This window comes from Macaca thibetana, chromosome 13 (assembly GCF_024542745.1).
Source record: "Macaca thibetana thibetana isolate TM-01 chromosome 13, ASM2454274v1, whole genome shotgun sequence".
Taxonomy (NCBI): Eukaryota; Metazoa; Chordata; class Mammalia; order Primates; family Cercopithecidae; genus Macaca; species Macaca thibetana.
This window is the reverse complement of record NC_065590.1, coordinates 14,244,620-14,271,838: the sequence shown is the minus strand read 5'-3', so window position 1 is coordinate 14,271,838 and position 27,219 is coordinate 14,244,620. Positions and strand designations below refer to the sequence as shown.

General features: G+C 43.0%; 2 gene segments (V, D, J or C); both read left to right on the top strand.

Moving 5' to 3' along the window:
• Window positions 1-27,219, top strand: part of LOC126934455 (immunoglobulin kappa variable 2-28-like) — a 182,063-nt gene that overhangs the window by 140,439 nt on the left and 14,405 nt on the right.
• On the top strand, window positions 19,812-20,330 carry LOC126934470 (immunoglobulin kappa variable 1-39-like). The segment is given in 2 exon segments: window positions 19,812-19,883; window positions 20,008-20,330. Coding segments are annotated over 2 exon segments (378 nt in total).

Here is a 27,219-nt window from a genome sequence, read left to right as displayed (position 1 = left end):
TGAACATAAATTTCTGTTGTTTAAGCCATCCAGGCTGTAGGACTTTAGTGTGGTAGTGCCAGCAGACTCACCCACTGTGCCAACCCTCTCTGAGCAAGATTAGCCTCAGAAGGCCCTCGTAAACATTGATACTCAGCTTTCCTCCTCTTCTGTTGTCAGACTCTGGTGAGGAAGAAGGACTCAGGCTTCATCCTCAGTTTGGTTGCATTAAATACAAATGTTTCCTTCACAATCAGGTGACCAGCCTTTTCGCTTTCTGATTAGAATTACATCAAACTGCAGGAACAACTTGCTTGCAACTAGTATTTTGCAATGCTCATGTTTGCTTTTGACGTAGATATCAGAGGGGACATTGTATACACCCTGTCTCCAGACTCTTGCCCTGTGTCCCGAGAGAGGTCACTGTCAACTGCAGGGCCAGGTAGAGTATTAACAGTATCCTATCCTGACACCAGCTGAACCCAGGCCCTTTTTGAGCTCCTCCTAGTTCATGATTTCCCCCTAGACACAAGGCCTGGGTCAAGGGTGCTGGACATGGACAGATGTCACTCTGGTCATCAGCAGCTGAGCTGCTTTCATGGAGACTCATTCTGAACAGAGTCCTGGCAGCACTGTGGGCCACAGAAGCTGGTCAGTGAGATCCCACATCGCTGCAGTCAGAGGGGAGGCTGCCAAAGGACCATCAAGTGTTTTTTTTTGTGTGTGAACACAGCCACTGAGCCATGTGTGTTGCTCTGTCTGATGGGAGTCCCCAGGAGAAGAGCTATCCATGCTGGTCTTTAGCATAAAATCTCTCTCTACTGCGTGCCCAGAGCCACTGCTGCTCTCTCCTCAGCACTTGCACCTCTGTGCTCCCAGACAACCCTTGTGTCACTCAGCATTCTCAGCCTTAGACTATTACAGTTTGACCCAGCAAGGACATCAGGGAGGGTCTTGAGCTTTTGACTCTTGGGCTCTGTGGTGAGAAAAGGTCATGGTGTGGCAAACCTTGCTGGTTTTTAGTGTTCATGCATTAAAGTTTAACATCCAACGATTAAAAATATGCCTATTTATATAAATGTACATATTACGTTGTGAACCCAGAACAGTTGAGGCAGGTATGGGGTAATTTAGCAAGTTTATTTTGCCAAAGTTTAGGGCACATGCCTGTGACACAGCCTCAGGTGGTCCTGCAGACCTGTGCCCAAAGTGGTCAGAGCATAGCTTGGTTTTATACATTTCAGTGAGACATGAGACATCAATCAGCATATGTAAAGTGAACATTGGTTTGGTCTGGAAAGGCAGGACAACTCCAAGTGAAAAGCAGGGCAACTGGAAGCAGGGAGAGGACTTTCAGGTCACAGGTAGGTGAGAGAAAAACTTGCATTCTTTTCAGTTTCTGATTAGCCTTTCCAGAGAAGGTAATTACATATGCATTTATCTCAGGGAGCAGAGGGCTGACTTTGAAAAGAATGGGAGGCAGGTTTGCCATATTCATTTCCCAGCTAGAATTTTCCCTTTAGCTTAGTGATTTGGGGAGCCCAAGATATTTTCCTTTCACAATATTTATTCATAATATATATGCATAGTAGATACAAAGATATCACCGCAATTTACATCTATGATATTATACATATTTAATATACAAAGTTTGTCACAAATGCATATATATGTACTCGCACAATTTTACGTTTATTTAGCATGTGGTTCTTTTTCTTTCTAACTGTAACAGAATCAGGCTCAGTCAAGACTCTGGGGACATTTACTGACCTCTTTGGCTCCAGCACAGTCCTGGACATTGAGAACCAGTGAGAACAGAGCTGAGAGCAGCTGACCCCAGAAGTTTGGGCCCAGTCCCAAGACCCTTGTCTCTGAGCCTTCATCCTGGTGGCAGACGCTGGGCTTGGAGCAGTGCCTATGAGTGTGTGAGCAGTTTCCTTCCCTGAAGCCCCTGTGAGGCAGCCCTGTGGGCAGAGTCTTTGGTTTCCTTGTCTCAGCCCCTTGTTTCTGTAGAACACCTGCTTCCTCCACAGCCCAGGGCCAGAGTTCAGCAGCCCTCAGACAGTACAAGTCTGACCTTAGCCCTGATTTAAGGATCTTATTATAAATTTCTCCACAAGTAATCTGGTGACTGAAAGTATGTCCTTGACTTACATAAATGCGTAGGCTATGTTTCCACAATTGCTGAAACTAACAAGGTCATGTGAGAAATGTAAAATTTGACTTCATTTTTATCCTCAGGGCCCGGCTTCTTCGAATGCTGGAAGATGAAGATGCCCCTAGCTTTTCTCTTCCTCATTCAACTATCTTTAGAAGCACAGTGGAATTTAAAATTGTGTCACCTGCAGAACAGCCACCCACTCCTCTTTTAGTGTATAGGGCACTGTCTCTGTCCTGCTGTGCATGACAAGGACACTGAGCCGCTCCCAGCCCGGGAAATGAGCAGGATTTAGGTGCACATGTGATCAGCTCCACAGTGAGATGTCATGGGTATGAAGGAAGGGCAGAACTTCTGGGGAAAATGGTGATCCCTCATAAAAAGAGGGATGATGAAGGGCTTTGCCCTCCATTTCCTCTTTGGGCAGTTACCAGAAGACGTGAAGCTTAAAGTCCCTGCAGCCTTCTGGAGACCATGAGGCACTGAGCCCAAGACAGAAAAGTCAATGTGGCCAAGTTTACCAAGCAGAAATGTAGAAAGAATCTGGGGACTTTCTCCTGTCACCAAGCTGCTATATTAATCCTAAATGTGCCAAACTTCAGATCTCTTCTCATTGCTTAAGCCATTGCTATACTTTCACTTGTTTCTAAAATTATTGTAACTTACCCTTAAATGATACTGAAGAGAAAGCCTCATTGGCCATTGACCTGCCCTTTAGGAGAAGAAATGCATTATCATGGGTGAGTATGAGTGGTGTATATGTGTGTGTGTGTGTGTGTGTGTTTGTGGGTGTCGAAGGCAATAAAAGTGGTAACCAAAATAAGTGATGTCCTTTCCTGACATCTTGGATCTGCTCTATTTGTAGCTAGGGGAACCCAAACCACTGCAAAGAGTTTGTAAGTTCTGCTGTCTTCCTGTCTCAATTTCAAGTTTTATGTCTTAGGGATGAAAGTCTTTTTGTTGTCCCTAATTCCTCCCTCCTTTATGATCATGAAATTAGAATAGTGGTCAAGAAAGAGACAAGAACACTGGAAGAAGACGTAAAAGCTGTGAACTGTATGCATCTCCTCAACAGCAACATTGTGCTAGCAGCTTTCTCCTTCTTCTCAGTGGTTTTTGATGGGAAGATGCTGACTCTTCTAACCAGGTTTCTATCAGAGGTTGCGTTTGGAGGGCTTACAAAGAAAAGTTTCCAGGCAGTTAGTGCTGGATTCTGGGGAGGGTAGCAGGAGGGTGAGTCTGGATTCCCAGCATGGAGGAGGCCAGAGTGAATTCTGAGAAGGGCTGTGCATGTGGGAAGAAAAGAATTAGAACTCAGAACTGTGGTCACAACCTTAGGAGCCAAAGAATGAGACACTAACACAGATGCAGCTCAGAGACAACTCAGACTAAAAGTGTTATGGTCAGTTATCATCTTGTTTGTCTTTCTAATACCTCACATAAAAGAGAAGGCAGAATTGTTTACAGTGGAAGCTATGCACGTGAAACCCCACTGCCCTTAGTGATGCACTTGTTTGTTGTAGAATAAATAGGGAAGAATTTGAATTGAAAATGACATCTGGCTAGTAAGATCTTACATAGCCTTTTTATTCTAACATTTTCAAGGGTACATAAAAAGGGGATTGGATATGTATATATTAGAAAGATAAACCATATGATAATTGATCACACATATACATATATATCTTTAAAACACACACAAACATGCGTGCACACACACACACATATATGTACTTCAAGGTCCATCATCTGATTAAGTCCTCAGGAGACTTCCTGATATACACAATGTTCCATTTCACAGATGAGGAAACCAATGATCAGAGCTCATGGATGGTTTACCCAAAGTCACATGACCAGCACATGCAGGGCTGGGATTTGAACCCAGGCGGGACTGGGATTTGAAGCCAAGTCTGTCTGGTTTTATTATATTTCTTTCATGCAACCATTTTTATCCCATAGTTGAACCCAAAGCCTATAATAAGCGAGAAGACATGGTAGGGACAGTGTGTACTCCACAGCTTCCTGCTGTCTCTGCCTCACACCATGCTGAACTTAATCATAAACTAGTCCCATCTGCAGTTTTCCCTACAAAACCCAACTGCGTCAACACCTTTGTGAGTTGTAAATGACTTTGTTTTGGACTTGTGAACAAGGACACATTTTTCTTTTCTCTGACCCCTTCTACATCATCTCCTCTTTCTTTTCCAATTTCCCTGGCTTACTCTGTGCCTCTCAGAATGTGTTTTGCAAGTCTAATTTGTAACAAAGGGCTACACTCTCAAAACAAAATGGTGAAAGGTAAAAAAATCCCCTTAACCTGAGAGACGATACAAAGAAAATTTGAATTGGCTGGTACAAAGAAGCCTCTACTTGCAGTTGACCAAATGTGACAAGGTTTCTGTGTCTGTGACATGTCAGTGCAGACAGGCAGGTGGCCTTGGTGGTGTGGGTGGCTCCGTTCCATGTGGTCACTCAGGTGGGCAGGAGGCACGACCACCTTCAGCCCAGAGCTTCCTCCTTTCTCACAGTTGCTGCCCCCACACACATCCTCAGCAGCATGAGTGGAACAAAATGAAAGGAAAGCTGTTTTCTTCTAAAGATCAAAAATCTTGAACTTGCAAATAGAAAAATAAATGTCATTTTTGCTCCAAGTACACATTTGAGAAACCTTCCATTGAGCGGATCTGATGATAAACTCACATTTTTTTCTGTTTTAATCTGAAAATGTATCTATATGATTCTTGGAAATAATTTTTTGATTATAAAATTTTGTTTTAGCACCTTATTTCAAATTGTTATTTTTACCTTTTGATAATGACTCCTAAAATGCCATCAATTAAAAAAAAAAACAAAGGCATCTGTTGTTCTGTCCTTCACTGAAAGTAATTTGTCTTTTCAACCTCATCAGACTCCTTTTAAGCTCTTAAGCTGATCTTATGTTTTTACAGATTCTACCCATTAAGTCAATTTATTTACGATAAATTTATTGATATATTTATTTTCGCTATCACAGTAGAAAACTCCTATAAGTTGCTATGCCAGAGATCTGCCTCTAGATGGCAAACAAAGCCCACACTTCCCAAAACACAGCCAAGTTCTTAGACACCCTGGGAAAGGAAGAGGGCCAGTGTCCCATTAACAACTTGGAGCCCTTAAGGCAAGAATGGCCTGGAACATCTGGAACATCTGGGAGAAGACATCAGGCTGCGGAGTAGTGGGGAACCTGCTCTGTGCTCTGAGACTGAAAGTCCAGCCTTGCCTCTCGCCGCTGCCTTGACTGTGTGCCCATCTGCTGTGAAGTGAATGGTGTCTTCTAAATTCATCCTGAGCCCTAATTGCTGAAAAGTGTGAGACACAGAATGTGGGGATTAAACCCATCTTCCCGCCGTGATGCTCAGAAAGGAGACTTCTTGTTTCCTGTTAGGATTCTTGAACAAAACAAGATTTTGCGTCTTCTGCACATTTCCCTTTCCTGATTGTCCCTCTCTATTGACAGAAGATGGCCCAGGGGATTCGCTACTGAGTCTCAACCTCTTACCCAAAGCCCTCAGTCTAGGGTTGCTCTTTTCCTTCACACTATTTTTGTTTGTTTGTTTTCTTGTAATCATCTTAGCAATAAAATAATAACTATTTTATTCCTAGCTATTAAACATGTTATCTTAGTTAATTACAGTGGTTGCCTTCAGAATGATAAATGGTCTTTCAAAATGATGTTAAGAGATCCAAATCCATGTGCTTCAGAAGTTGCAAGAAGCTCTGTCTAGCCCGGGTGCCAGTGAGTCTCTCACAGTGCTCCATGCAGCTGGCCCCACAGATTCCCTCTGTGCTGTCATGTCACCCACCGCCTTCTGTGAATGAGATATTCTGATTAGAATCCTGGTGGATGCTCTTTGAGCCAGCACCCACACAACTCCCATGAAAGCTGAGGACCACAGGCCCCTGAAGATAATCACAGGTCTCTAGACTCACAGCTCATGACTGTCCTCTGCTGACACAGCTTCTCCCCAGATGGCTGAAGGTTGTCATTGGCTGTGTCCTTCGTTGTGCATGACAACAGGAGACAGAGCAGATCTGTAAGCAGCCCTGAAAGCCAGGTTCTGTGCAAGCCCTCCTGTGTGGGTGCCTCTTACCTGGACATACTTGTGCAAACCAAAAATGACACTATATGCTCCCTGGCCAAATAAATGAACTTGTCCTCTCAGCCAAGAACATGCCAAAATCAACCTGAAATACAAGTACAGGCCATGATGGGAATGGATGATTGGATATGCCTTAACTTACCCTTCTTCTTTTAAAATTCAGGCACAACTGACCAGCGTTTAATATTAAGACAGAGACCTTGAGGCTGACAAAGCAAACTGTCTGTCGCAATAAGATACCAACATGACAGATACCAGGCCCGAGGAGAAATCAAATAACCAAGATATTATTATTTAATGTACTTTAAAATGTCTCTGCAAAGCTGTTTCTTGTGGGGGGGAAAAAAAAACCTACATTCTATGGAGAATCCAACCCCTTTTCAAATCCCTTTCCTGATGCACAGAGATTTAACTAAGAATTGGCACGTTTTACCATTTGATTTTAAGTCTGCTGAAAAACAATTACAGCCTATTCTCTCTAAAGCCTGCTACCTGAAGGCTTCATCTGCATGATAAACCTTGGCTCCACAACTTTTTTTCTTAACCCAGAAACTCCCTTCTGTTGATTACGGGTCACTAGATTCTGCCTATGGAATCTTTGAATCCACCTATGACCTGGAAGTCCTCAACAACCCCCCTCCTTTGGGCTGTCCTGCCTTTCCATATCAAACCAATGTACAGCTTACACATATTGATTGACATCTTATGTCTCCCTAAAATGTGTAAAACCAAGCTGTAGCCCGACCACCTTGGGCACAGATTCTGAAGACCTCTTGAGGCTGTTTCACTTATATGTCTTTAACTTTGACCAAATACATTTCTAAATTGATTGAGACTTGTCTCAGATACATACTAGTTTACAGCTGCCACTGGATACACTTAGAGAAGTGAAGAGATTTATGATATTGAGAAAAGAAGGAAAGCAGGATGTGTGGAGAGAGAGAGAGAGAGTACTATTGATGTATGTACAGGACTAACACTGAGAGCTGGTTCTGTAATGGTGTAGTAAAGAGTATCATCCCCAAATAATGAGATTTCATTCCAAGAAGCCTATGCATGTATTAGTGCGTGCCACTAAGCATGGCTAATTTTTCTTTTTCTTTTTCTTTTTTTTTTTTGTAGAGTCGGTGCTTCACTATGTTGCCCAGTCTGTTCTCAGGCTCATGGGCTCAAAACACCCACCTGACTTGGTCTCCCAACGTGCTGGGAGTACCGGTGTGAACCATTGCACCAGGTCAGCACCCCTGTTTATGTTCCTGTCACTTGCCACAGCCTTTACTCTCATAAGCAACAGGAGAATGAGGAGGTTCTAGGGCTCTGTGAGTAAAAAATCAGGAAGATAGGGAAAGGAGAATGGAAGCTCATCTGAATCCTCCTTCCTTGCCTACATTTGTTTAAATTTGAGCAAAACAGCCAGACAATTGATCATTTCTGGCAAAACATGTTGAGTCCCTCTTAGGGTTTAACAGTTTTGGGTACCTTTTAAAGAAAATATTTGGTTATATGTAAAATTGGGATTTTCCCACCTTTTAAATTCCTGCTTCTTCTATTTGCCATTCTTTTCCACTCCATGAGAGAGAAGAGACAGGATTCTTCACTAGTTCTCCTCAGGGGGAGCTGGCTGAGGACAATCAGTAACATCTTCGTTGTGAGTGTCAAATAGACTTTGTAATTTCAAAGCGGACACAAGTTCCTAATACTAAAATCTTTGATTACAGCTACCTCTCACTGATAGAAAAGGGAGTTCTTGAAAATTTGAAAGCTGGTTTTAAAAATAAAATGCATATGCTGGAAGATGCAGTGTAGCAAAGATGTAGTATTTTCCATGGATCACTGAAGAAATACAGGATGATGTAAACTATTTTATTATCCAAAGTTCAGAATTCAAGATTGGGCAGACTGCAGGAATGTGTGCATGAAGAGAACACAGGAGGGATCAACTATTGTTCAATTAAACTGCCCTTGGTTTAGTGAAGTCCCTGTGCAAAGAGACCTGAGGTCATGTCACTCAGTTCTAGTCAAATCACAGCAGCCAGGCAGAGCTTCTGAAACTTATTCTATCCTTACAGGAGGTCTAGCAGAGACCACTGTTTGGGTCTGGGAGTTGTCACAACCACTGACATGCTGAGCAGAAGGCCCAGCAGGATGTAATCCAGCAGGTTTTGATAAATGACAACCTTGATATTAAGTTGTCATAAACAAACAATAAAAGGATTTGAAGTAAGTAAATATATTATTTTTACACAATGTGATCATTACCTAAAATAAATTTGATGTGTATATTCTAGTGGTAATGGTATAGAAAAATGTATGATTTGTATATATTCAGTTAAATTAATGCTCCAAAAATATTTATGAATTATTCATGGGCATGTCAGTTACCTGTCATGAGGTGATATGCTTAAAGAAATGTTTGTATTAAAAGGACAAAATATCTTTTTACTGGTTAAAAAATTGAATCACATCAGAAATGATTGTCTATTCTAAGATGATGGATCCCATGGTGAGTGAATTTAAAATTTTATTATTATTATTTTTTTTTTTTTGAGAGGGAGTCTCACTCTCTCACCCAGGTTAGAATGCAGTGGTGCGATATCAGCTCACTGCAAGCTCTGCCTCCCAGGTTCATGTCATTCTCCTGTCTCAGCCTCCCCAGTAGATGGGACTACAGGCGCCCGCCACCACGCCCGGCTAATGTTTTTGTATTTTTGGTAGAGACGGGGTTTCACTGTGCTAGCCAGGATGGTCTCAATCTCCTGACCTCAAGATCCACCCGCTTCGACCTCCCAGAGTGCTGGGATTACAGCCGTAAGCCACCACGTGCAGACTAAAATTGTATTTCTAAACGGAAATATCAAGAAAGAAAGAAAGAAAGAAAGAAAGAAAGAAAGAAAGAAAGAAAGAAAGAAAGAAAGAAAGAAAGAAAGAAAGAAAGAAAGAAAGAAAGAAAGAGAAAGAAAGAAAAAAGAAAGAAAGAAAGAAAGAAAGAAAGAAAGAAAGAAAGAAAGAAAGAAAGAAAGAAAGAAAGAAAGAAAGAAAGAAAGAAAGAAAGAAATAAATAAATAAATAGTGGAATATAGCAAAGAATTTGTCACACATACAAAGAACGACAAGTCTTTACTTTTCCATTCATGAGTGAGAACACATAACCAATCCAAAATCTATTGATTTCACTCCCACAATCATTAGTGTGGAGACTAAAGGTAGCACAATTAAAATTACAGTCTTAACCGAAAAGTACCAAAACAAAGAAAAGACGGTTTATAGAAAATAGTTTGCAAAATAAAGAATGACATGTCTGTAGAAGGTATTCACAAGTGGGGACTCACATCTAACCAAAATTCTAGGGATTTCACCATCACAAACACTACTTTGGAGCCCTGAGATGCTGCACATCCTCCTGTGAGCAGGACACTCCTTGGGCCCCTGCGAAGTGTGATGGCCCCAAACACAACTCTTCCAAGGAAGCTCAGCCTCTCAGTGCAGAAGGAGAGGTTGTGGTACCAGGGAATGTGTCCATAGCAGGTAGAATCAGGTGGGCTCAGGCAGTTGCCTAGAAAGTCTTTGAGGAAGAGGACATGAGGCCTCAGTCACAGGTACATGTTCTTCTTCTGTGTGAACGGGGGCCAGATCTCTCCAGGGCACCTTCCAGAGCCTCTTCCTTCCTAAGTACTTTGGGTGCACAAGTCCCACAGACCCTCCAGTGTTGGCTGCCACATCATCCCTGGAGCAACCACTAAAGTTTCCTGCTGTCCTCATAGCTGCAGGGATGCTCAGTCATGTCACTGGGAGGAGATCCTAGTGTGTCCTGTCCTCACCTGCTACAGGCATACTTGACTTGAACTATGTTTGTTTTGCTTCATTGAACATTTTATGTCACATTGTTCACAGTAGAGATATACCCTCTACACCATAGACCCTTTCCACACTGCTGCACCCACCAGGTGATTTGCATATTGTCCTCTAGGGAGGACCTTCCCTTGTGAGTCTGAGATAAAAGCTCAGGTCTAACCTTGCCTTGACTGATCATGACTCCTCAGTTCACCTTCTTACAGTGAGGCTCCCTGCTCAGCTCCTGGGGCGGCTAATACTCTGGCTCCCTGGTAGAGACAGAAGTGAAATGAGTTGGGAAAATGGGGCTGGAAGGTGAGTTCTAGGGGCTCCACGGTTTTCCATATTTATTTCAACCATATGTTAGAGCCACATGATCTATGATCCAGGAAAGAAAATTCATATTTTGGTATTAAGAATAAACAGGATTCACCTCCTAGGAACAATGACCCCTGCTCTGATTAAGATCTTGAAAATAAAGAGCGAATGTGTCCACAGCGTGTGGAGTCAATTGGGCTCAGGCAGTTAGCTGGGGAGTTCCCCGCTGGCTGGTAAATAATGGGTTCATTTTAGAAAGTCTGTTTTTCATTATATAAGTCAAAACTTGAAAATACGTATAACTGTAAATCGGTATCATAGGGAAATCATGAAGGTTGCTCATAATGTGTCGGTATAAACTTTGCACTTTTCTGTTATTATTTCAGGACCAAGTGGGGATATTGTGATGACCAAGACTCCACTCTCCTGGCCTGTCTCCGCTGGAGAAACAGCCCCCATCTCCTGCAGGTGTAGTCAGAGCCTCTTGCCCAATGATGGATACGCCTATTTGTATTGATTCCTGCAGACGCTAGGCCAATCTCCACAGCTCCTGATCTATTTTGTTTCAAACCGGGCCTCTGGAGTTTCAGGCACGTTCAGTGACAGTGATTCTGGCACTGATTTCACACTGGAAATCAGCAGAGTGGAGGCTGAGGATGTTGGGGTTTATTACTGCATGGAAGTCCTACAGTTTCCTTCCACAGTGGTACGGTACTGAACAGAAACCTTCTTCTGGGGTGTCCCAGCTGCCCACATGCACTGCTTGTCTGGTGAGCAGGTGAGCAGGGTCTCTGTGTCTGCAGAGGAGTACGCTGTTGGAGAATACAGGGCAGAGTTTGCTGCTGAGGACTCTGGCATAGAATTCTTGCAATTCCAAAAGTGGGCTTTGAAAATAAACAAAATAATTCAGATGGAGAACATAAAGTTTACATAATGTGCCACAGGAACAATGCAGAATTAAATGAGATTTTATTTCCTTCTCAAATCTTAGAATTTTAAAAATATTTTACAGACATAGCCTTTTAAAGAGAAAATATTTAGTGCTCTGTTGTCATAAGAAAATGATTCTAAGAATGAATGAATGCATTAGTTTTATATGACATTCTTCCTGAAAATAAATCTGAATCCTCTATTTCAGTTGTAAATGCATAGAAAAATTATGCTCTTAGTAGATTCCATTGACAATAGCGCTCTAAATTTATATGCTTCCTTAATTTGAGGGCTACAGTCTGATAAATATCTATATACATTTTGCCATGTAACTTTTAAAACCTAATAGAAATCCTTTCTGTTAAAAATGCAGTAGTGCTTTCTCCATCATAATGCTAGAGGGCAGTTTCACACGACTGGTGAAGGAGAGAGAAAGTTTGGGAAGTGGGAACATAGCAATTTCGCAATATGACCAAGTGTTATCATGTAGAAAACTATCCCCAAACCAGTCATTTCTAACATGTGTTACCGCTTGTGCTACCACTAATCTGCATCCATGATCTGATTTTTCTGCCAAATAGATTTCCATGAACCTGAATAATGAGTGATGTCTATCACATGTGGTAACACATGTGTAGAGACACAGAAGACTGATTGAATCAATAGAACAAGATCCTGATGCAGGCTAAGGGCTTAAATAATACTTGAGATTATTTATTTCAAGATAACAGATTCCATAGGAAGTGCAATTAAAATTCCAATGTGTCATTTCTGTTAGGTTTAAAAGTTGCATGGCAACATGTATATAGACATTTATTAGACCAGAGCCTTCAAATTGAAAAACATAAATCACTCAATATGTTATTGAAAAATACTAATTAATGCATCATTGAGCCTATATTTTATTACAGAATGCAGTAAAAGAAAATAAAATGTAAGTCGCAAGAGCACAAGGTAAGGAATACTATCGTCACCTTTAGCCCCCCTGTGATTGACAGCACCTAGTCACCTTGAGTTTCTGCTTTTCTGTGAGAAAGGAGAAACAATAAAAACCCATTCAAGGTAGTTAGTTATATTTTAGTGAAAGCAAACAAATGTACAACATACATGCTGCTGATATCCCAAAGGCGTATATTCTCAAGGCAAAATAGTGAAAAGTAAATGATCCAAAAAACTGAAAGGGAAGAGATACAAGGAGAATCCAAGCATAATCAAATTTATTACGTAGAAGCCTCTTAATATGGAGAACTAAATGTGACAAGGTTTCTGTGTCTGTGCCATGGCAGTGCAGAGGCAGGCAGGTGACCTTGGCGGTGTCGGTGGCTCTGCTCCATGAGGTCACTCGGGTGGGCAGGAGGCACAACCACCCTCAGAACACAGCCTTCCTCCTTCCTCACCGTGACTGACTGCCCGGCCATCCTCAGCAGCATGAGGTGGAACAGAGTGGAGAGAAACCTGTTTTCTTCTAAAGACTAAAAACAAAAACAGAAACAAAAAAACCTGGAGCTTTCCATCAGGGACAAATGTTCTTTTGACTCAATCACACATTTGAGAAATTTTCCATTGAGTGGATCTGCTGATAAACCCACATTCGTTGCTTGTTTTAATCTGAAAATGTGTTTACATGATTCTTGAAAATATTTTTTGACTATAAACTTGTATAGATGGCAGCCTATTTGATGCTGTCATTCACAATTCATAATTGCTGCTAAAAAGTTATTTGTCAAAAAAATCTGTGACTCTAACTGTTGTTGTTTGAAAGGAATATGTCTTTTTAAGATACTCAGACTCCTTTTAAGCTCTTCCTTTGGCCCTCCTTTTTTTCTGATTCAATGTATTGTTTAATTTGTTACTTATGATTAATTAATCAATAATTAATTTTCCCAATCACACAATCATATGTCCTATAAGTTGCTATGTCAGAGACCTGCCTGAAGATGGCAAACGTGCTCCACAATAAACAGAAGACAGCTCCACGGTGTTAGGAACCCTGGGAAAGTAGAAATGCTAGTGTCCCATTATCAACAGGGAGTCCTAAATTTAGAGTCAAATCTTTCCCGTGACGGGGCACCTGGGAGGAACCACTCGTGTACTGAGTTGTGGGAACCTGCCCCGTGCCCTGAGGCTGGATTAACGGCCTTGGCCTTGTCCCACCTGCTATGGACTGAATTGTGTCCTCAGATTCATATTGAAACCCTAATTTTCAATGTGACTGTAGAAATTAGGACCTGGAAAGATGTAATTGAGGTCATAAGAGGGGAGTCCCTGATCCAGTAGGATTTGTGATTTTATAAGATCCAGAGACCTCTCCTTTTTCTTCACTCTCTCTAACTGCCTTCCCCTCTATGGAAAGGCTGTGTGAAGGCATGGTGAGAAAGAAGGTGGCATCTGCAAACCAGGAAGAAAGTCTTTACCTGAAAACAAACCCTGCTTAACATCCATTTGGGATATTCCAGGCACCAGACATTTAATTTAATTGAAAATTAAATGCTGTGGTTTACACCGTCCAGTCCCGCTTTTTTGATGTGGCAGCACAAGCTGATTCATCCACCTTCCCCACCCGCTGTGAGCAGGAGCAGCCTCAGGAAGCCCTCATGGACATGGGGACCCAGCTTTGCTCCTCTTTCTCCTGCTTTTCCGACTCTCTGGTGAGGAGAGAGGACTCAGGCTTCAACTTCATTTCCTGTGCATTAAACATGAATGTTTCCTTGAAGATGAAGTTTTTAGCCCATTTTGATTTCTCAACAGAATTTAATCAAACAGAATGAAGTATTAGAATTAATATTTAGGAATGTTCATATTTGTTCCCCACTTACATGACAGTTGGGATATTGTGTGGTGCTCATCTCCAGGCCCTCCCTGTGTTCCAGGAGACAGGGTCACTCTCACCAGCAGGGCCAGTCAGGGTAATAACAGTGTCCTAGCCTAGCTCCGTGTGAAATAAGGACTGACACTGATCTCCTGCTGGCTCCCACTGCCCCCTGGACACGATGCCTGCCTGGGTCAAGCAGGTGAGTCTGGACAGGTGTCACTCTGGCCTTCAGCAGCCTAACTACCTTCATGACCTCCCATTATGAACAGAGTCCCAGAAGCTGCCTGAGCCATGAACGTTGGACAGAGAAATCCCACATCACTGCAGTCAGAGGGGGCTGTGAAAAGACCATGGAGGGGTTTCATACTATGACCACCCACCACTGAGCCATGGCAGCCACTCTTTCTGACGGGAGCGCCTGAGGGAAGACCCACTCATGCTCTCTAACCACTAGAGGTCGTTTATTGTCACCATCTTGGTTCTAGCTGGTTTGGGCCAGTTTCTGTAGTGCATCCTGTTTTGTCCAGATCTTCTTCTGGTCAGTGATGTCATGACTGGTGTGATCGGTGCTCGGAATACAAGTCCTGATGATCTCCTACCTTACACTCGCTGCCTTCTGTGAATCAGATATTCTGATAAGGATTCTGTTGGATCCTACTTGAGTCAAGGGCCACACAGACCCTCACTGTGGGCTGAGGACCACAGGCATCTGAAGACAAGCAAAGGTTCAGAGAATGATAGTTCGTGACTGTCCCCTGTAAAGACAGCTCCTCCCCAGACGGCTGAGGGCTGTCTTTGGCTGTGTCCTTCCTTCTGAATGATAATGAGGGATAGAGCAGGCCTATAAGCAAAACCACAGCAAGACCTTCCATGTGTGCCGCTCTAACCTGGACATAGGTAGTACTGCATACACTTAGGACAGTGAGGAGGTTTATAATCACAAAGAAGAGAGACAGGGAAAGGAGGCGAGAGAGAGAAGAGTGTGTGATGTGTGTATAGTACCAACACTGACAGTACGTTCTTTAATGGTTTATTGCTGAGTATGACGCTCCAATGATCAGGTTCTATTCCATGAAGCCTATACATATACCTTATATAGGAAAAGGGCCTTTGAACATATAAATTAAGGATTATGAAATGGACAGATTATCCTGTATTGACCAGGTGGGCCCTAAATGGGCCTGTCTTTGTTAAATGTCTATCTCTATCTGATAAGGACATCACGATTGTCCTTATAAGATAGACATAGACAGACATTTGAACAAAGCCTGCAGAAGAGAAGGCAATTTGAAGACAGTGGCAGAGATTGAAGTGATGTGGACTCAAGCCAAAGAAAGCTGAAGCAAACAAAAGCTGGAAGAAGCCAAAAAGTGGACTCCCCTGCTGGAGTCCCTGAAGAAGCTTGGTCCGATGACAGCCTGCTCTCGACTCCTGAAACTAGTGCTGGACTTGTGGCCTCCAGAACTATAGGAGAATATATTTCTGTTGTTTTAAGCCACCAAAGTTGTAGTAATTTGTTATAACAGCCCAAGAATTTTAATAAAAATGGGGCTTAGGATAAATCCAGCCTCAAGTTACTATGATGATTTGTAGTCTCCACCTTCAATTCTCTAATGTTACACATGATTGTTTAGAAGAAGATTTTTATGATGGAAACGTTGTACAGGAAATCCCACAGTGTATACAGGGCATCTATTAGTTACAGAATAAATAATGACAATTATTAGTTGAAAATGACATCTGAGGCTGGGCTTGGTGGCTCACGCCTGTAATCCCAGCACTTTGGGAGGCCAAGGTGGGCGAATCACGGGGTCAGGAGATTGAGATCATCCTGGCTAACACGATGAAACCCCGTCTCTACTGAAAAATACAAAAAATTAGCTGGACGTGGTGGCACGTGCCTGTAGTCCAAGCTACTCAGGAGACTCAGATAAGAGAATCCCTTAAACTCGGGAGGTGGAGGTTGCAGTGAGCCGAGACCCCACCACTGCACTCAGGCCTGGGCAAGAGAGCAAGATTCTGCCTCAAAAAAAAAAAAAAAAGTAAATAAATACACCAAACCAGGACTTGAACTCAGCTCTGGACCAAGTGGACCTAATAGACATATACAGAACTCTCCACCCCAAATCAACAGAATATACTTATTTCTCAGCAGCACATCGCACTTACTCTAAAATTGACCACAGATGCCTTATGTAAATGATGAGTTGATGGGTACAGCAAACCCACACAGCACATGTACACCTATGTAACACATCTGCAAGCTGGGCACTTGTACACTAAATCTTAAAGTATAATAATAATAAAAAAAAATGACATCTGACTAGTAGTATCTTATCTAGAATCTTCATTCTAAGATACTCAAGGAGCCCTAAGTAGTCTTTTCATATATATATATGTACAAGTACATTTCCTGGTGTATCAACTAGAGAAACCCTCAGGACAGCCCTTGACACCCTTGATGATACATTTCAGACAAGTAAACTATTCATCAGAGCCCAGAGTTGAAACACTTCAACAGAGGTGGTTTGCCCAAAGACACATGGTCAGCAATTTTCAGGACTGAGCTTGGAACCATCGTCTGCATAATCTTAAATATGTTGCTTCCACGTGGCCACATTTGTTTCACAGAGGATTGAATGGCCTTTAAATTCGGAGAGGAGACAAAGCCAGAAGGGTGGTGTGAAATTCTCAGAACAAGCTCCCTGCTACCTCTGCACCTTGCCGTGATTAGCCCAATTATAAACTCAGGCCCTTACGCAGTTTTGTCTACAAAGCAAAAGTTCCTCAAAGTCTTTACAAATATTAAATGTCTTTCTTTAATATTTGAGGGCAGGGGCAAAGCAATACCTTGCATTGCCCTGAACACTTTGCATCTTGTCTACCATCCTCATCTCTCTGACCCTGTCCTTCCCCCTCAAATTGTGTCCTGTAAATCTGATTTCTCTTCCTAATATGAAAACAAATAGACAAATATTCCCCTACTTTTCTCATATCCAGACCATACAAGAGTTAACAATCACATATCCAGAGAGTACGAGAGTCATCAAAGGATTTATCCAAGAGCATTTACACATTACAAGGATTCTGCTAGCCATCTTCACAGTGAAATTTTGTGTGTCTTGTTAAAATTGACACTACAAAATGACAAGATAAAAGTATTTGGAAGAACAGATGGTGGCCATGCCCTTAAGGATGTAAAAGACACCCCTGACCCTTGTGTTAGTTTCCTACTCCTGCTATAACAAGTTACCAGAATCTTACTGGCTTCACACAACACAAATTTATTATCATACAGTTCTGGCGGTGAGAAGTCTCCCTGATTTAAAATCAAGGTACCAGTAGTGCTATATTCCTTCTGGAAGCTCCAGGGGAGAGAATCTGATTCTCAGTTTTTCATCTTCAAAGACAGCCCCATGTTCCAGGCTGCCTGGCCCCTTTCTCCATCACTGAAGCATCCCTCTCCATTGTCTCCATTTCTCTCTGACTGTTACCCCCACTTGTCCCTATTATAAAGACCCTTGTGATGATGCTGTCTTTCCCAGATAATTCAGGTGTTTCCTAAATTTTCTGAATATCCCTATGCATGAAAAAGAAAATTGGCAAATATTCAGAATCTACTGTCCAAAAACGAAAGTTTGTACACTATCTTAGGTTGGATCTTTCAGGGACAATGATGCCCATGCCGGCAGCATATTTACAATGCACAGGAAACACTGGGAGGAAACAAGGCAGTGAGAAAGGAAAGAGAGTAGTGATAACAAAAGTGTCCTCAGCAAGAAGCTACCACTGAGCATGAATGGAGCTCAAGTCCACGTGGAAACATGGGAAAATGTCTCAGTATTATTCCACCTCAGAAGGGAGGGAGCTGGGGTATGTATACACCTCCCCTGTCCTCACTTATTGAGGGCTTTCCTAGAGGATGCTCATTCCAGGTGCTGTGATAGGCCTTGTGTGCAGTCAGGGTTGCCTTCTCCAGCTTCAGATAGAGCAGTGAGGAAAAGATATGGCCATGGGGGGTCAGCAGAAATATACTGAACGGAAAAGGGAAAGGGTAGCAAGAGTGACAGCTATATTCACCCCCCTACACACACACAAAATTGTGTATTGCAATCCGGAACTGCATCTCTCTGAACCTAAATCTTAGCAAACAGTTTACCAGTAACTTTCCTTGAAATTCAGGCCTCTGGAAAGCAGTAGGAAATCTATGTACCAGCTATACCACTGCAGTCTGGCCACCCTCAGTGATGCATGAGTAATCCTCCCTGGACTCTCCAGGCTCTAGTCTTCTCATGTCGATGTAGTTGATTCCACTTCCCTTGCTGCACAACCAGGCTGGAATGCCTGGGCAGAGGCAGACATGTGAGGTATAAGGGTTTAAATCTGTTACCAAGTTTTATCCAGATTCAAAGCATTTCTCCATGTACAAAGGCGGTGGCTTGGCAGGAGATGGAGACTCTCTTTCCTGGATGTGGAGCAAAGAGGTTGGCATCTGAGTCAGGATGCTGTCCCCACTCACTGCTAAAGAGTCAAAGAGAAAAGTGGCATTGATGGTGCAGGGCAGGGACATGCACTGAGTAGCTGCCACCCTCACAGAAGTGAAAGTGTTCATTGACCTGGCTTTTCCCCAGGGCCTGTCCTTCCCCTGCTTTCCAGAGAGCCAAGTTTTTCGAGAACTGTACCTGAACACTCACGAACACTCTGGTGGAAAAGGCAGATCAGGGCATTAAGCAAGATGCATTACCTTGGTCTTCTTTCTTTGGAGGCAGTTGATGTGGGGGTCTAGATTGGCCCGGAGTTTCAAGTTTATCCTGATTCAGGTTTCAACAGTTGGAGGAAGAAACAGAGATGTTTCCTGAAGTAAACAGATCTAGCATTACTAGACAACCCTTCATACTGATGATCTGTGGGAAATAATACCCAAGCGCAGAAAAATGTGTAGAATAAGAGGAGCTGCAAACCAAGACGAAGCTGCTGCCCATTGAGACCCTGGGTAGTAAAGAGACCTATAGTTCTGGAAGTGGCACAGGCACCGAGGAATCACGGCATCATTATGGTGCTTCTGAAGGGAATTGCTTGAAAATATACTGGTAATAACGAATGTTTAAGGTCACTACAAATACTTTGGAGTGTATTAAATATACTTCTGATAAAGACTATTTCTCTCACATGAAACCATGGGAACCGTGTGACAATCATGGAGGTGTTAGTACAGCAAAAGGGATTGTTACTCTCTACATCCATTTAAGTAACTTGAAGACCTAATAGATCCACCCTCTAAGACTTTATTAGATGTTCCTTACAAATGGTTTTACTCTCCTGTACACTCCCAATACAAGTATAAAATATATTATTCCATGTAGTCCTTAGGTTTGTATTAAAGTTTGATTTTTTTTCCCTTAAAATATATCTTGTCATGACAGTGGCCCTAGAGAGAAATACATTATCTCCTGGCAAATCTATGCTGCCCTGGTATGACCTGGGACCCTGGGGACATTGCCCCAGTGCTGAGTTACTGAGATCTTCCAGCCCTGCAGCTGTGCCCAGTCTGCCCCATCCCCTGCTGATTTGCATGTTCCCAGAGCACAGCCTCCTGCCCTGAAGACTTTTTAATAGGCTGGTCACACCCTGTGCAGGAGTCAGTCTCAGTCAGGGCACAGCATGGACATGAGGGCCTCTGCTCAGCTCCTAGGGCTCCTGCTGCTCTGGCTCCCAGGTAAGGAAGGAGAACACTGGGAATTTACTCAGTCAGTGTGCTCAGTACTAGCTGGAACTTCAGGGAAGTCCTCTGGTAACATGATTAATATTAAGAATATTTGTTTTTATGTTTCTAATCTTAGGCGCCAGATGTGACATCCAGATGACCCAGTCTCCATCCTCCCTGTCTGCATCTGTAGGAGACAGAGTCACCATCACTTGCAGGGCAAGTGAGAACGTTAACAACTATTTACATTGGTATCAGCAGAAACCAGGGAAAGCCCCTAAGCTCCTGATCTATGCTGCATCCACTTTGCAAAGTGGGGTCCCATCAAGGTTCAGCGGCAGTGGATCTGGGACAGATTACACTTTCACCATCAGCAGCCTGCAGCCTGAAGATGTTGCAACTTATTACTGTCAGCATAGTTATGGTACCCCTCCCACAGTGTTACAAGTCATAACATAAACCCCCAAGGAAGCAGATGTGTGAGGCTGAGCCACCCCAGATGCTCCTCCTGGTGCCTCCATCTGCTAAGAGCAGTTCTTAAATTCAATCAGGTTTTGAAAGTCATTGAGAGACTTTTGAAGACGGGGTCAGGGAGGCTCCTCTGAACCCTAAGCCTCTTTTGTCCTCATCCCCAGCAGAAAAGATGGGACAATGCTTGTCCTGATTGAATAAGGAAGAGACATAAGTCCACCTGAGGAGTCTGTGTTACGGGATAATTGGAATTCATACAGCAAAAGAGAAGCTATTCTTGGTATTTCAAGGAGAAATTCTTCAAGTTGATTAAATTAGAGTCTAAACCACAGTCTTTTCGAAGCCTATGATAGGTTATTCATGAAGCAGCCACTAGAGTCAAGAGATTCTCAGATGCTCCTGCAGAAGTCAGAGTGCACCTGCCCCTGGTGGTATGTGCTGAGTACCTGTGTGATGATCCTCAGACCTGTCTGGGAAGACCAGGGCGGGGGTGTTGATGCTCTCAGCTGCCTGCGGCACGTCTCCAGGTGATTCTCCAGTCCACACATAACTCCACATGCTTTAGTTCAGGTGTACATGAATCGACCACTCTGACTTCCCAATCTCATGGGAGGGCCTCTGGTTTCTAAAGAAACCATAGAGAGAAAAGGGGTTTTGGAAAATGTGCTTCCAGAAGTGATAGTAGTGAAGGGGAATTGACAGCTGATGGGTCAGTAAGGTTGCTGTTTCCACAAGGCTCAAACCTTTGCCAGTCACAGCTTGTCCCAGAACATACTTGAATGTGCTTTCAAGTCTTACCAGCAAGTCTGGGTTCATAGCAAGAAAACTTCATTAACTCAGATGAAACAGAAAAATCAGGACAATGTATGAAACATAGTATAAGACTGTGTGTGGTAGCTCATGCCCGTAATCGCCAGCACTTTGAGAGGCTAAGTCCAGAGAATCGCATCATCCCAGGAGTTTGACATTGGACTGGTGTTGGGAAGAGGCCCCCAAATCTGGCCATAAACAGGCCCCCAAACTGGCCATAAACAAAATATCTACAGCACTGTGACATGCTCGTGATGGCTATGATGCCCATGCTGAAGGTTGTTGGTTTACCAGAATGAGGGCAAGGAACACCTGGCCCGCCAAGGGTGGAAAACTGCTTAAGACATTCCTAAACACAAACAATAGCATGTGTGCTCTGTGCTTTAAGGACATGTTCCTGCTGCAGATAACTAGCAAAAGCCCATCCCTTTGTTTCCTGTAAGGAATGCCTTCAGCTAATCTATATCTATAGAAACAAGACTTATCATTGGCTTGCTGTCAATAAATGTGTGGGAAAACTCTGTTCCTGGCTCTCAGCTCTAAAGGCTGCCAGCCCCTTGATTCCCACTCTGCATTCTATATTTCTGTGTGTTTGTCTTTAATTCCTCTAGCGCTGCTGGGTTAACGTCTCCACGACCAAGCTGGTCCCAGCACATGGTGCCCATACATGAGGTTCGAAACCAGGTTGAAGTCACTACAGTGGTGTTTGGAGAATGTGGAGCTGTGCTGGAGGACACTTGACTACTCTTAAGCAATCCCTGTGGTGAGTAAGAAGCGGAGCTCAGAAGCATCAGGGTAACAATGGGTCAAGTGTCAGCTCTGGTTCTTTCCACCTTGGAACCTTTTCACACTGATGATGAGGAAGAAGGAGAATATAATGAAGTAACAGAAGAGGTGACAGAGCAGGTTTGTTTGCAAGCTAAAGCTAAAACGGCAAATGAAGGAGAGGTTTATCCCTCCCCTTCTGTACCCCCTCATTAGTTTGAAGAAAAAGACTGGCCTGATCCTCCAGATCCTTCTTTTTCAGAGGACACTGGGTGAAAAGTAGTTGCCCCAGTGACTGTTTGAGCAGCGCCTTGAGCAATCGCTCTCATTTCTATTCAGGCAGGAATCCAGCAAGCTAGACATGAGGGTGACATAGAGGCTTGACAGTTCCCTGTTAGAATACAACTCCCAGATGAACAGGGAAATATTATAGCTATATTTGAGCCTTTTCCTTTTAAATCACTCAAAGAATTTAAACAAGCTGTTAATCAATATGGACCAGGCTCTCCTTTTGTAATGGGACTGTTACAGAATGTTGCTGTCTCCAGTTGGATGATTCCTCCTGACTGGGACACTCTTACCTGAGCTTGTCTATCTCCTGCTCAGTTCCTACAATTTAAAACTTGGTGGGCAGATGAAGCTTCCATTCAGGCTATTCGCAATGCCTGGGCCCAACCTCAAATTAATATAACTGCAGACTAACGGTTGGGCATCAGACTAACGGCTAACGGCTGGACTGGTTTAGATGCACAAGTGGTTATGCAGGATGATGCCATAGAGCAGCTTAGAGGAGTGTGCATTAGAGCTTGGGGGAAAAAATCACTTCAGGAGGAGGACAATACCCTTCCTAATACCCTAATTCTCTTTGGCAAATGAATTTCACTCACACATGTTTCCTCATGTGGGAGACTAGCTTATGTACATGTATGTGTGGACACCTTTTCTCACTTTGTCTGGGCTACATGCCAATCAGGAGAGTCTCCTGCCTGTGTTAAATGTCACCTTTTGCAATGTTTTGTGGTGATGGGCATTCCAGCTTCTGTTAAAACAGATAACGCCCCAGGCTATAGTAGCCAAGCTCTAGCTACTTTTTTCTCTATATGGAATATTAAACATATTACTGGTATCCCGTATAATTCTCAAGGACAAGGCATAGTGGAAAGAGTAAATCTCTCACTGAAACAGCCATTGCAAAACCAAAAGGGGAGAAACAGGGACTATGGGACCCCGCATATGCAATTGAATCTAGCATTATTGACTTAAAATTTTTTGAGCCTGCCTAAAGGCCAGATGCTATCAGCAGCTGAAAAGCATCTACATAAACCAGCTGCAAAGACAGAAGCAGAATAATTGGTTTGGAGGAGATATCTGATAACAAAAAGTTGGGAAATAAGTAAAATAATAACATGAGGTAGATATTATGCTTGTGTTTCTCCAGGCCAAAACCAGCAGCTGATTTGGATACCATCAAGACACCTGAAACCTAATCATGGGCCAGATGCCAAAGAAGAGATTCTGGGAGGAACCCGAGGATGCCCCAGTTACAGTCATGTCAAGATTGACACTAAGGAGGAGCCCAACTGTCACGAACAACACCGGTTGAACACAGCCACCTACCTGGGGACAGATCAAGGAGCTGTCACAGATGGTGGGAAAAACCTGAGGAAAGGGGAACAACCAGTCACAATGAGTAATTTAATGAAAGTATGGTAGCGATTATCACCACTGCCATGAGTATTCCTTCAGTAAGGGCTGACACAGAGAACAATTATACTTATTGGGCATATTTATCTTATCCACCACTTCTACGGCCTGTAACTTGGCTGGACCCCATGTGCAATGGAGGTATACACTAATGATAGCTCTTGGATGCGTGATCCTACAGATGATAGAGGCACATCTCACCCACATGAGGATAGAACTGTTATGAATATTTCTTTAGGATTTGAACATCCACCTATCTGTTTGCGAAAGGTCACTAGTTGCCTACCCCCTCAATATCAATCTTGCCTGACGATAATGCCTGGATGTAATCACTCTATGACACAGTTATACATGCTTTCTGATCTCAGGGTTTACCAAAATAAATCTGCTACTATAATTGAGGCATACCGCCCCCAGAAACCTATTTGTAAACAGGATTGGACCTGGTCAGAAAAAAATGAATGTACCTGTTTGGGAAGATTGCAACGCAGAACAGTCCGAGGTGCAGCGCAATGATTCCTAAGGGATCATTATTGATTGGTCCCCTAAGGGGATGTTTAGCTTGAATTGCACTTCTCAGTCTGCGTGCCACGGCCACACTATGTTCAGCTGGTCTGAAGGAAACAGTCATATGGTGGATAGTTGTATTACGTTAGGGGGAAATATGACCTTACTATTGTCTGTATTTTAAGATTATGTATTATCTCAGGAGATATGTATGTGTTCAAGTTGGCAAGGGGTGTGCTTGTGAAGGTTAATACTGAGTGTTAACTTGATTGGATTGATGGATGTAAAGTGTTGATCCTGGGTATGTCTGTGAGGGTGTTGCCAAAAATGATTATCATTTGAGTCAGTGGGCTGGGAAAGGCAACCCACCATTAATCTGTGTGGGCACAATCCAATCACCTGCCAACACAGCTAGATTATAAGCAGGCAGAAAAATGTGAAAAGAGACGGGCCTACCCTCCCAGCCTACATCTTTCTCCTGTACTGGATGCTTCCTGCTCTCGAACATGGACTCCTAGTTCTTCAGTTTTGGAACTCTGGCTGGCTCTTCTTGCTCCTCAGCCGGCAGATGGCCTATTGTGAGACCTTTTGATTGTTTAAGTTACTACTTAATAAACTTCCTGTATTAGCAAGTGACACATAGAGGGACAGAACTAACAGGATATATATATATATATATATATATATATATGCACACATATATGTACATACACATATATATACACATATATATGCACACATACATATACATACACACACACGCACACACGCGCAAACACACACACACATATACACCTATGTGTGTGTGTGTGTGTGTATATGTATATAGGAGTTTATTAAGTATTAACTTACAGGATCGTAAGTTCCACAATGAGCTGTCTGCAAACTGATGAGAAAGGAGAGCCAGTCTGAGTCTCAAACTAAAGAACTTGGAGTCTGACATTCGAGGACAGGAAGCATCCAGCATGGGAGAAATATGTTGGTGCTGGGAGGCTAGGCCAGTCTCTCCTTTTCACATTTTTCTGCCTGCTTTACTTTTGCTGGCAGCTGATTAAATTGTGCCCACCAGATTAAGGGTGGACCTGCCTTCCCCAGCCCACTGATTCAAATGTTAATCTCTTTGGATAACACCCTCACAGGCACACCCAGGATCAATACTCTGTATCCCTTAATCCTTCAAGTTGACACTCAGTATTAATCATCACACTCCTTGTCATATATATATATATATATATATGCATACATATATGTGTGTGTGTGTGTATATATATATTTCTTTATTTCTGTCGCTCTAGAGAACCCTGACTAATACATCCACACTTTTGATGACCTATTTCTTTTATTTTAGTTCATTTGTTTCCCGTGGGTTTCCTACACTCTCTTCTTCCCACTCCCCTATGAAGGATATATAAGCCTCTGGACCTCACTGGGTGAGGGCATGTCCCTGCCTTGCACTATCAATGATACTTTCTTCTTAATCTTTAGCAATGAGGTAACGTCATCCTTACCCAGATGCCAGCCTCCTGTCTCACATCCAGGACAGAGAGTCTCCATCTCCTATCCACCAAATACCCATGTATGTGGGCATGGTGGCACGTCCATGTGATCCCAGCTACTCCGTAGGCTGAGGTGGGAGAATCACTTGCACTTGAGAATTCAAGGTTGCCATGAGCCGTGATTATAGTACTGCACTTCATGCTGGGTAACTGAGTGAGACCCTGTGATTTTTCCCCTGCATTTTACACAATTTTTTTGCCTCTTTCTTCTATTAATTTGTGTTTTCTCCATTCATTTTCTGCAAACCTTTAGAGGGCAAATAGGAAGTTTCCCTTTTTCCCTCTAAATGAGTAAGTTCCTCACAATTCAGGTCCCTGAATAGGCAACAGGAGGGTGTGTGCAGGGGATCAGCCACAGTGATTTGACCACTCCCAGTCAGGCATCAGTAATACTCCCCAGAACCCAGGCTGAAGCCCACTGATGCTGATGTGGTTCAATCCACTTCCTCTGCTACTGCACCAGGCTATGATGCCTTGGCCCCTGTTAAAGGTGTGAGATACAATGGGTGCAAATCTGTGTTTGGATTTATCCAAATCCAAGTGCTTTCCTACTTTTTCAGCTTCCTTGCTTTTCTATTTAACACTCATTGCTCACTCCGTAAGGCAGTTGAGACGGCATTCTCCACTAGTTACCCTCACAGGGAGCTGGCTGAGGACAATTAGTAATACCTTGGTTGTGAATGTCAAATAGATTTTGTAATTTCATATCAGATGCAAGATGCTAATACTAAATATTTTTATTATAATTGTCTCTCGCTGATGGAAAAATGTAGTTCTTGAAATTCCAAAATTTGGTTTTCAAAGTTAAAACCAAATCCTGAAAGAGGTAGTATACTGAAGATGTAGTATTTTCCATGAATCACTAGGAAACTAAAGGATGATATAAACTTTTTATTCCCCATAGTGCAGAATTCAAGATTGGACAGACTGCAGGAATGGGAGCATGAGGGGAATACAGGAGAGGTCAGCTATTGTTCAGTTAAACTGTGTTGGTTTATGGTGGGTGGGGATGTGGATGGTGGTGGGCTTGGCAGTTAATTTGGACCCACAAAGGAGCCATATGTGATACCGGTGAAGAACCACAGAGTTGAAGGCACTGCTGCGTGGCTTCCTGGGTGAAACCTGTGCCACTGGGAGTCTCACAGTAAAGTAATGTCGTGAGTAGAGCTTTAGGTCTGTAAACACCAAAGGTTTAGTGAAGACCCTGTGCAAGGAGACCTGAGGTCATATCACTCAGTCCTAAGTCAAATCACAACAGCCAAGCAGAGCTTCTGAAACTCATTCTGCCCCTAGAGGAGGTTTAGCAGAGACCACTGGTTGGGTCTGGAGATGTCATAAGCACTGATATGCTGAGCAGAAGGCCAGGCAGGGTCTACACCTGCAGGGATGGAGATCGATATTCACGATTCAGACACGTATTCAGTATGCTCTGTTCAGCTTTGGGGATTTGGAAGAACATGCTGAGTCTGTGGAAGTCTTATGTTCTTCTAGACCATCTCCTCCAGCCCGACTGAGTCAGACCTCAGCCTACGCCC